Source organism: Lutjanus erythropterus, chromosome 9 (genome assembly GCF_056507025.1).
Source record: "Lutjanus erythropterus isolate fLutEry1 chromosome 9, fLutEry1.hap2, whole genome shotgun sequence".
NCBI lineage: Eukaryota > Metazoa > Chordata > Actinopteri > Lutjaniformes > Lutjanidae > Lutjanus > Lutjanus erythropterus.
In genome coordinates, this window is record NC_139325.1 from 38,095,452 (window position 1) to 38,107,732 (window position 12,281).

The window sequence follows — 12,281 nt, forward strand, 5'->3', positions numbered from 1 at the left end:
CAGAAGTGTCTGTCTCTTTTGTGGAGCAGTTTATACTTTCAGGAGGAGGTTAGTTAAAAATGGATCATGACACACAACTCTGTCCCCTTTAAGGCCAATACTGTCAAAATGGCTCACTACTGTTCAACAACAGTGACCATATTTCAATAAAGTTGAATTTACTTTGCCTGTTCATCCAGTGATTCCAGAAGAACAAACTGAATTTATTGCAAAATTGTAGTTTTAAGATCTGGATTACAAAATGAAGCCACTGAACAACAGAAAGACTACTGAAAATCAGTACAGTACAGGTACATTGTGTTAAGAAATACTCAAGTAAAATACTTAAGTATCCTTGCAAAATCAGATTATTAGTTACTTTTTAACTGTCGGTTTTTAATACATTATCAGTAGCAGGTAATTCTGCACCGTTCTGGTCAGTGGTCATGCTCACCTCTCCAAACCTTTGCCTGCTGCAGAGTTGTTTGGGTTTTTTGTTTGTTTTTGTCTGTATCACATGGTTTTCACCGGCCTGTTTTTGATTGTATAGGCTTATTGGCAATGTTAATGCAATTGTGGGGCTACTTAGTAGTGAATGTAATGAACTTGTGCTCTCTTCTTCATTATGGATAACATTTTGAAATGACCAAATTTAAAAAGTCAACCTTCAAGTCTTTTCTGTCTGATGGCTATTGTGTTTCTGTATGTGTGTGTGTTCTTTTCTCTGTCACACACACTGTCATTTCCCACGCTGTCGACCACACAGCTTTGTTTTTAGACTTCACATAATACTGTTGTGTCCTGTCCGACCGCCTCGTCTGGACCGCATGAACACACACACACACACACACACACACACACACACACACACACACACACACACACACACACACACACACACACACACACACACAATCTCAGTAGGCATACACACTCACAGACACACTCAGACACACACTACACCACAGATCCAATCAGTCAGTCCTTGGCAGATTCTCTTTCCCTCACACACACATACACACACTCTCTGCAGAGTGGATTCTGTAAAGTAAGCCGGCTTCAGCTGCAGTCTCCTGCATGCTGATTGGCCGGGATGCGGGCGATCTGTGCGGCCGCCTCTATTTTGACTACGGCTGCCTGCAGATGAATGCAGCGCCGTGATCCGCCGCTAACACACGAATCCAGGCAGAACAAGGGCTTTGAACGCAGCACAGATAGCGTCGCTCTCCTTATCTAATCAACACGCTGACTTTTGTTGCTGTGGTTTTTCTTTTTGTTCGACGAGGAACAAACAAGTGTTACCCTCTAAACTCCACTGAAAGATGAAGAGCTTTGATATGTTGAAAGCAGAGTGTCCCAGGACAGGTTGGTAATTTAGAAAACATGTCTGGGGGACATCATATATATGTAATAAAGTAATAAGAACAGACATCCTGCACTATATATTATATACTGCATGCAGTGGGCGATTTGTACATTTTTACCATGGGAGGATAAAGGATCAATGACTGAGGACAGTGGTGCAGTGGTCCTCAGTCCCCCAGCCAGCAGGGGGGCTGGAGAGTTTGTGTCTGGGGCAGGGCGTTTCTGCACAGAGTTTGCATGTTCTCCTTGTGTCCGTGTGGGTTCTCTCCAGGTACTCCAGTTTCCTCCCACAGTCCATGACAAGACATGCAGCATGCAGGTCAATTGATAACTCTAAGTTGCTCTTAGGTGTGATTGTGAGCATTGAGTGGTTGTCTGTCCCTGCAACAAACTGTTGACTTGTCCAGGGTGTAACCCGCCTCTCACCCAGTGTCAGCTGGGATAGGCTTCAGCCCCCCAGCAACCCATCAGGATAAGCAAGTACAGACAATGGATGGATGGATGGACTGAGAGAAGACTAGCCTATTCAGCTAAACAACCCCTCTGCTCCTGCACTCTCTCTGCTACAATAGGAAAGAGCGGGAGACAGACAGGTTAAGTAAGGGGGTGCACCATCAGTACACCCTTTGAAGTGGAGAGTGAGGTGAGGTGTGAATCCTCCACACTGGTCCTTTAAGGATGCCAGTGCAAACCAAAGTAATACCTTCCGCCTCTGTCTCTGTTTCGGCTCTCCACAGTGTGAGCCCAGCGACCAAAAAGCACTACCTACTGGCCATATACAGTATGAACATAATTTTGACTTGACAGGGTTGGGTGTGGAGAATGGCAACGCATTAACTTCAAACAACAAATCAATCCTCCACAGAAAGTCAGCTTTTTTCCAGCCTCACACTGGGAGCTGCCCAGTACAACCACAGTCTTCTGCCGGAGGAGGAACCGCGCAGCTCCCTTGCACCAGCTGGGTGTTCACGGAGCGTTACTCATTCACTTTTCCCGTCCGCAGTTTACCAGGGGATTTGAACGGGCAACCACAAACCCAAACCTGAGTAACATGTATACACAAAATCTGATTCCATGACAAAAAAATAATCACATGGTTGAGGTGAAGATTCCACAATGGACTAATAAACCGTCTCTCTCCAAATTAAAATGTTCTCAAAGGAATATGGAAACATGAAAACCCAAACTGAGGCTGGAGGAGACGTACAAGCAAATCCCTCAGTTAAATAGAACCGACTAACAAACCACACAAGGGCAGTCGTGTCATTAGGCCCGGCAGCCTCTACATGAATGGGCTGATTTGCCAATTTTTTTTTTCCGTGCTGAAAAGTTGTTCTTGAAAATGAAACACCTCCTCAGTAATTTGGGAGAACAATATTATAATAGATTTATTCCCTTAAGGATCGTTCACTGAAGTCAATGATGTGCAACGTCAGGAACTACATTACCCACGTTTTCCTGTCAAACTGATCCCATCCAGACGCGGCTGCAGCAGATTCACATGGGATTAAAATGGCTGCAGACTGTGGTAATCCTGATGAAAACCACCAGACGTTTCCAGGTAGCTCCAGTCCCATGTGAAAAGGGTTTAACGTCACTTCATTCCCGGCCGCTCTGAGCGACGTGGAGCACCGGCCTCTACTCTGTTTAGTCTACAGACTTCCACTTTGTTAGTTTGTTGAAGTAGCAGACTGACAAGATGTGACCTGACCCCTCCAGATTTCCATACAGGAGGGAAGCTGCCATCTTGTCTTACAACGTCAATGTTTATCGACCCCTTGCTACCGCTCCCCCGAGGACCCTGCTCTCACACACTCGTATATTTCCTGCTGAGAGTGAAAAAAGAAAACCTAGGAGGGGACGGTAGCTTCCCTGGGAGCTGAAAAATGGTCTCAGCATCTAAGTGAAGGGAAAGTTTCACAAATCATTCTGTTTTTATAGGAGTGTTATGCCACTTAGGTCCTACATGAGAACGTCCTGCATCGTTCCCATCAGACCTCGTATTCGCTTCCTTTTCATCAACATCTTAGAAAGATCTACTGCTCCAAGAAACTAAACCTCTGACTACAAAAGCACTGACATCAGTGAAATCAAAGCACACATTAACAGATGCGCCAATAACAATGAAGGCCATTCAAACACCACGGAGAAAGAGAGCAGCAGAGAGCGCCAAAAGGAGCATCTGCTCTTCTAAAATTAACATCTGAGAAAAAGATAAAGAACTGTGACAATGAAAACTGCTCCAGCAACAATGGCTAAGAAAACTGCAGCAAATTAGAAGATGCATGTGAAGTCAACTTTACAGGAGCTGTCCATTCAGCACCACAAAACTACAACAAAAGCAAAAACAACACAGCTTTTACTATATGTTTTTTTCAAGGTTCTGATGATAGAGAGTCTTCTGTGTTATACAAATTGTAAAGCCCTTAAAGATACAAGCTTAGGATCCAGAGCTATATAAATACATTTTATTGACTTGACTATTTTTACTTTTTTCACCGTCTCACTGTTGCCTTCCTCTGTTAAATTAATTGCTGTGATTATTTTACGTTTTGCTGAAAAATTCAGTATCGATCAGACTCTACTGTTCATCTGCCAGCAGCAGGTAAGGCCCACTGCATCGTATTTAAGTTGGCATAAAAATACATGCTGAAATTTAGCACACAAAACTGTATTTTTGTAAAAAAGACTCATGGAAAAACAGAGATCTCCTGCACTGATGACTCATTATCCCAGACTCAGTGTACTTTACATTACAATATCATCAAAACAGAAATATTTAAGGATACCCCCACCCCTCCAAAAAAATAGATTTGGTTTTAACTGCTGAGGTTCTGTCTCTAAGATCTCTGCTTTGTGTGTTAAAGACTGGCCTCTGTGGTCGTGCATAATTGATTTTATTTACTAATTTAAAAAATATAGTTAAATTCTCAAAAATGCAAGGCAGCAGTCCCATGACCCCTAACCTGCTGTAGTTCACTCTTATGTTGTATTTGAGCTGTGAAAATAAGCGAAAGACGTGGGGACCGCAGACCTTTGACACCAAGCAGAGCACGGTGTGACCTTTGCCTCATACTGATTTTTAACCTGCCAAAATGACCTGATTGCTACCAGGATCAGTTTCAGGTTGAACTCACATTAACAGTGATGATCAACCCACTTATACTGAAAATAGTGCTGCAGATTCTCCCAAACAATGGAAGTGACCAGTTTTCAGATGGAAAAAAAACAAAAAACAACAGAATAAAAACATAAAATGCCTCCATACTGCTCGCCAGGTGTAGTCCAAGTCTGGTGAACTAGGTGTACTGTCCCTTTAATTTCAGATATTATTATAGCTAATATTTATTGGCTCCAATTTCATTATTTAAATAATAAATAATAATATAAGTTTCCTGATGATATTGATCATGCATCTCTGGTTTTTATCCTCTTTGACTGTAACTTTTACTGTGGAGAGTTTTTCAATATTTTTAATCATCAGATGAAATCAATGACGTTTAAGACATGTGTACATGCATAAAACCACACACACACACACACACACACACACACACACACACAGTCTCCTGGTATCTGTTAGCTCAGCTGCTGTGTGTGTGTGTGTGTGTGTGTGTGTGTGTGTGTGTGTGTGTGTGTGTGTGTGTTTGGTGGTGACCAGACAGTTAGCGTCCAGTCCGGATCAGACTGTCTCTACAGGATTAACTCACTCATACACAGTAATTAAACACACACACATCAGAGCACACGAGGACTCAGACATGAACATATCTTCAGTTTTACACACAGACACACAGTTTCTTTGTGGCTCTCAGTTTTTTTTTTTACTGCTTAGATACAGACGCTCCCTCAGCCAGCGTTTCTTTCATGTCTGTCTGTAAAAGTTCTGAGGTCAACAAGCATTTGCATGTCAATGTGTAAATTTGCACTTTTTACACAACAACTTTTTACACAATTTGTGGTGTCCTATTGGTGTGCTTGGGCTCGTAAATGGGTTTGTTCTCACTTGTTCTGTGCGAGTGTTCTTGTGTGCAGTCTGCCTGTGTCTCCTGGAGACGGAGTGAGTGTCTTCATGTTTGTATGAACCTTATTCTTATATTTACTGTTGTAATTTTGAGGTTTTGTGGTCATTTGGAGTTATTTGCCCCTGGTCGGGTGTGTAGGGGATGGGTCGGCAGACAAGTGCCCATAAGCGGAAAAACAATCCATTTAATGAGCCCTCCTCACTTAGTGTCTATTAAACTGTCTGTTAAACTGTGAAACTGAAAATAGCTCCACACCACGAATTCAACTTGTACATGTCAGTTGATGTATAATTGCCCTCCATGTTTGTTTTCACTGTCCATCCTGTGTGAACAGGCGTAGAAAGGACATTAAATATCAGCTGTGAATTAGGGCGGAATGATTTTTAAAACATATCTAACTATCGCACTTAGATATGTTTTAAAAAGCATCTGAGGGAAGGATCATTTTACATCATTATTCTCATTTCTATTAAAAAATATATGAAAATGATCATGATGAGATTTTTTGTGCCAGAACATCTCTGCAGCATGACAATCTTTTATTTAAAATGGTATTTTAGCACACATTTCAACATAAATATAACACTTCAAACAGAAAACTATTTATTATAATCATTCAGTAAATTATTGAATTGTAACAATTCCCATTTTTCTTTTGAAATGTATTTGATTGTTATGGAAACGTATCAGGACCAGGCCGAAGAAAAATAAATCAGAGGAGGAAGGATATTTTTTATTTTGCATTTTAAGAATAAAACCGAAATGTTGAGAGGAAAGTCAAACTTTCAGTATTAGTGCCAGGCACAGGAAAATAAACCTGAGGAAGATTTTTTTGTTCTTTTTAAATTCACAAAAACAGTTAAAAAAAAAAGTCAAAATGTCAAGAATAAAGTCAAACTTTCATCACTAGTGCCAGAAAGAAGAAAAAAAAATAACTAGATAATGAATATTTATTATTGTGCATTTGCAAAAACATTTCAAAATGACAATAAAAATGGTATTTCAAATTTATTCTCACCATTTTGACTTTATTCTCGAAATTCAAAATGAAAAAAAAAAAATCTTCCTCCACTAAGTTTTTTCCACGTCTGGCCTCGATACTTTTCCATAGATTTGAGTTCAGACCACATGTCAAAACAAATTCTAAATATTCCTTGATCAGCAGAAACAAACATGTCTAAACTTCTTTACAAAAACGACATTTCCAGCCTTTTTCTGTGAGTTACATACTGTAGGGCAGTTTATGGCACCCGTCTGCCTGCCACACACACACACACACACACACACACACACACACACACACACACACACACACACACACACACAGACACACACACACACACACACACACACACACGCTCTCTACCCGAGTCTCTGTAGACGATGAGCCGTCTGATTAGAGCTCCTCTCTGGAGTCTGTGAACACACACACACTTGTACCGAGCAGTTTGTAGTCTCCACATACATGCAAAGGCAGATACATCCACACACATAAACACATGCAGACATTTTAAGAGGCTGAGCTGCAGTCTCCACACACACACACACACACACACACACACACACACACACACACACGGTGAGATACCAAGCTGTAGTCTCCAGTCTCTAAACCCTCTCCGTTCTCATGGAGATAAGAAGTGCGTCTCATTGTTGGCAGACAACGGGCCCGTTATCATCTTATCAGAGAGCCAGTCCAATCTGGAGGAGGTGGAGCTGCAGAGTGTGTGTGTGTGTGTGTGGCTGTGTGTGTTTGACAGGGACGGGGTGGGCAGTGTGTGTGTGTTTGTTGGGGGGGGGGGGGGGGGGTACTTTGGTTAAGTGGGGGTCCTTTGTCATGCAACAGGTGCTGTTGTCACTCAATTTGTCTTGATGCTAAAGACTTCTGAGAGCTGCAGTGTGTTCAAGAAGAAAACACAGCTGACTGTTCAAACGTCAGTTAATCCTCATTCTCAGTCCAGATGAACTGATTTACAATGCGACGACCCATCTGAAGACAACATGTGGCTCATTAGCACTGTGACCGTGGTCAACAACATAAATACAAATTGATGACAACAGCCGTCATTTGTGATCAACTGTATTGACATTTAAAATGGTCAGTCACAGAGAAACTGCACTTTTTCAGATTGATTCACTGCAGGGATAATTTTCCTAAAACTACATATTTGGGTGAGACAAACATTAGCTTAGTGTAGATGGAGGACAGAACTGAATTTAACCAGCTTAACACCGACATGTTTTGACTCTTTACTACTTAAAGTAGCAGAACTACAAATATTTCTGTCATCTGTGTTTCTAACCTGGTTATTTACAACTAAACATTAGTTGTGTGTTGTGTGCCAATTATACAAATATGCATGAACACAAGACATGGTTTGTAGACCATTTCTGAACAAAGTCTGCAGATTTTTTTTTAATGTTTTGTTTACTGGAACATTTTAACATTAAAAATGAAGCTATTGTGAGAAATCTGAGAAACTCAGCCTCGTGCTTCAGTACGGACGAAAGAAACTAATCTTTTTGAAAACTATGATTAATATTTGCTTCCTTTATTTTGAATGCCTATATATGAAACCAGTCACCCAGCGCAGGGGTTATAATTAGCCTGTATTAATCTTTAATTTGTCGAGGGACTTCCTGATTATAAAATAGTGATTTGATCTAATTTGATGTCACAGTGTAAAAGCAAATCACTAGATTTAGAGTTAGATTTATTGTCCCAGAGGCCAGTACAACACAAAAGCATACAGATATACACTCAGCAACATACAAATATAGAATATAATAATTTCTGCTCATTCTCTTGTCTGACAGCAGAAAGAGAAAACATGAGACAATTAAATTGTGTTTTGCTCCACTTAAAACAAGCAGCTGTACTGTAGTCTGACTCACAGAAAGTAAGCTGTTGGAATAAGCTGCCATTTGGCAACTATTTTAGTCAGTATTCTCCTTACCTCCCACTATCTGCATGTTAGCATTTTCAAAGTCCCTGTCGCTATGTGAAACAGCAACAACAATCTCTGAGTGGGCAACAAACGCTCCAAAAATGGCAGATTACCTGAAGCTGGTCTCTATTGGTGTGTACGTGAGCAAACTACCAGCTGGTACCTTTTCTTTTGCTGGGATTTAGCCATGTTAATACCAGTGCTCACCTCCCCACATGCAAATGTTCCACCAAAAGAGGTTCCCCGTGACGCTATATTGCACGTCGCAGCATTCTGGGCTTTGTGCCACCCAGGACAATTATGTTTTTTTTCCTTACCCCAGAATGATAATGGGTTCAGCCAGACCTTTCTGTAGCGCTGAAACAAAGGTAGATAGGTCAGGCTGTACAAGACTAAATCAACTGAGACTTTGAGCTGTTCTGTCCACAACATATGACGGGTGCAAGTAGACTTGTGCACGTCAATGATTTCCTTTTTCTCTTTTGTCTTTCAGAGAAGAAGGAGGTTTCCAAGGAGACATCAGAGTCCTCCGTGAAAGAGGAAGCGGGAGGTGCTGAGGAGCCAGTCAAGGAGGTGAAAAAGGAGAAGAAGGAGTCATCGAAGGAGAAGAAGGAGTCGAAAAAGGATTCAAGCAAAGAGGCCAAAGAGCCAAAGGAGGAAGCAAAGAAGAAGGAGTCCTCGTCCTCCTCAAAGGAGAAGAAGGAGTCTTCAAAGGAGAAGAAGGAGAAGGACAAGGACAAAGAAGGGAAGGAGGCCAGCAAGGAGTCTGGGGACAAGAAAGTGTCCAAAAAGTCATCTGTGAAAGTGAAAGAGAAGAAGAAGGAGCCAGAGGCTGGAGAGGGCTGACAGGAGCAGTGCAATAAGCTCACATGATATGCATCCAGACGTAAACATAAACAAAACACGAGATACATGTCTAAACATCATACACACACAGTATACACGCCATATAAATATACATGTATGTATATACAGTTTCCATGTAAACATATACAAGACTACATATCTCTCAACCACACACATACACATTCACATATGCAGTCTAAATATATATTTACATGTAAATATACTCATTCAAGGCCATATATCTAGGTAGCAAAGCAATTTCCTCTCAGATGCATATATACATCGTCTAGTAATAGCTGATCCTCCACACACACACACACACACACACATGCAGTGTGTGTCTCTGGGCTGCTGCTGCTGAACCACACCACATCTAGTAGTTTTGGTGTGTGTGTGTGTGCAAGCTGGGCAGCCATAGTGAGGTCTGAGCCCAGGGAGATCGCGGAAGAAGGCGAAATCCTCCTCCTCCTCTCCTCAGACATTTCGCTGACTCTCTCCTTCCTTCCTTCCTCCTCCTCGTCTTCTTCGTCTAGCCTCAGCTGCACTTGAACCCACAGCCCTTCGCCTCCCTAATCCCAGTCAGGCCCCAAACCACCCCCCGCCCACGCACACTTCTGGATGTGACGTGGGACCCGCCCTCTCGCCCCCTCGCGTGGCACCGGGCCTCGCCGGAGCCTCCCCCGCCTCGCCGCTAAGAATAAATCGCCCGCCGTGTCCAGCGGCCCCGCTGCTTCCGGGTAAATCAAGGCCACATCCTACTGCCGCCGCCGCCGCCACCACCACCACCCCCTTTGACCTCTTCCAGTCGGTTTTGTTTTTTAAATCTGGGACTCTCAAGGACACGCGGCTGCTGATGGACGCATACTTGGTGCTGCGGGGTCGAACCTGAGACTGTTTTTGTACGGTGGAAACCAACAGGGCGTTTCTGGAAAAAGCAGGGTGGCAATCAGCAGGGGAGACGAGGCTGCAGGGCCAGTTTAACACCCGAGGTTTTTTTCTGCTCATCTTCAAGAGCATTATGAACGGGAGGCCAGATATTATATCCACTCTAAAACACTGTGTCGTCCGTAACACGAGTAGCATATTTAACCACCTACATATGTTAGCATAAGATGACCATTACTAGTCTTTCAGCAGCAAATAAATGTAGGTGTAGATATAAGAATAAACATCATGAGGGACTAAATGATGTTATAAGATCAGTTCACTCAAATTACAGCACAGGAACATATTTTCTTACATAAGGCCGTGTCTAGCCATGCAGATTTTTGTTTGGTTTGTGCACATTCTGAGTAGGACAGGCGCCATCAGCAACATTTGTCCAAGGGCCAGAGTTATTCTAAGCAGACATTATGAGAGCCAGACTTTCTAATACAAAAAATAGGCCTAATTAGTCCAATATTGCTCAATGTTTTCAATTTCGTACAAAGTTAATGTTAAGCTCACTCGGTGCTAAACTCACTGACAAACATTCTGCATGTCCTCTAACTGCTTCATAATGAAATTCAACGTGTGTTTTGCCAGTTTAAAGCTTTTCATGTGAAGTTTAGTTCAGACTTTTTTCCACAAATGTCACCACAGACACCTAATTAATACTGCAAATATATAAATATTGTAATATTGGCCAGGATGTGACCTGCAGACCGCCAGTGGTCAATCACTGTAGTGAGGTATCAATTATTGAAAACTGTCAAATACGAAAGTTGGCATCAAACATATGATCATGTTTCTAGTCATTCTTTGATCATCTATTTACATATTTAAATATAAATTTGACTAATTATAGTTTTATTTAGGCAAAGAACTTTTCAAGATAACATTTAAAATTTGACAAAAAGTCATGTTAAAGTATTTGGGTGGAGGCAGAAAAATGAGAGACCAAAACCAAAACTATCTGCATGGTTAGATACCAGTAGAGGGGAGTGTAAGGCACCCAAAAAAGAATATTGATAAATAACAAGACAAATAATTGTTTGATTATCTTCATAGATTTTTTACTTGTTGATAAAGAAACGAGTTTTGTGTATTACTGGCCTCTTGATCAGATTTACAGCGGAGTTTATATGTAGAATGTTCGAAAAACTTGATCGGTAAACTTGAAAATTTATCAGCAGCTTTAAATTGAAACAGCTGGGGATGGGATTCTGTCTGGACTTCATTTCATGCTATAAAAAACACACAAAAAAGCCATTTGAGGAGTTTTCTTCCAAGATGAAGTCACCACTGTTTGTTAAAACTGAACAAAATGACACTTGTTTGACAGTTTTACAGATTGGACGCTGTTGGAGTTGGAGATATTGAGTTACAAGTTTAAAAGAATGTTTTTCTTTGTCATTGTAGAAACGTAAGGCTTTGGACAAACACTCTCTCTCACACACACACACACTCACACACACACACAAACACAGTTTAGGAGCTTTGAGCTGAATTTCAGCCGGACTGGAAACTTATAGTCTTCAGCCGTAGATGCTGTGCCAGCCTAACAAATGACAATCCCAACAGCTCTGTACCATGTCTGTATGTTCAGGTTCAGGCCTTCTGTCCACTGGGAAGCGCTGATCATGGCTTCTCTTGTTGTTATTTGACTGATCAAAAAACAAATCTAGACTGGTTGTATTTTTTTAGGGTGTTTAAATTTTAAATATTTGGATATATGTTTTATTTAGTTCATATAAACTTGAGAAGCATCAGCTCATCCTTGCCATGGAAGATAGTTAGAAAAGTCGGTGATGTTACAGATGTTCCCATTGGACACAAAGTCCTAACTACACGTTACTGTCTCAGAATACCTTGAATGTTTGTAAAATAGAGTATGTTTTGCACTGTTGTATTAGCTGTTCAGATGTACCAGACTTTTGCTCTGAGTCTGCTTTTATAGCAACGTTTCATTCCAAAAGATGTTCTGCATTTCTGCTGTTTTAACATGCAGCCTGAAGAGGATCACCAACTAAGGAGTTTGAGAATGAAATGAACCTTATTTATGAAATATTTAGTAATAAAAGTAATCTACTGTGAGTAATCAAAGTCTTCAATTTGTGCTTTCTTGCCATTTTGTTTATTGTAACAGTTGTTTGGAAGATGCTGCTGTTTGATCTGCTTGTCTGGATGGGAATCATGG

The 12,281-nt window shown here is 41.3% G+C and overlaps 1 protein-coding gene across 2 annotated transcripts in view; it reads left to right on the forward strand.

The window, feature by feature from the left end:
- bbs9 (Bardet-Biedl syndrome 9) overlaps positions 1-10,239 on the forward strand; it is a 210,753-nt gene extending 200,514 nt beyond the window's left edge. For both annotated transcript variants that reach the window (XM_084727530.1, XM_084727531.1), the window contains one exon: positions 8,811-10,239. In XM_084727530.1, the coding sequence (XP_084583656.1) occupies positions 8,811-9,163 (353 nt within the window). In that variant the 3' untranslated portion in view covers positions 9,164-10,239. The remainder of the gene's footprint in view (positions 1-8,810) is intronic.
- Positions 10,240-12,281: the final 2,042 nt, after the last annotated feature.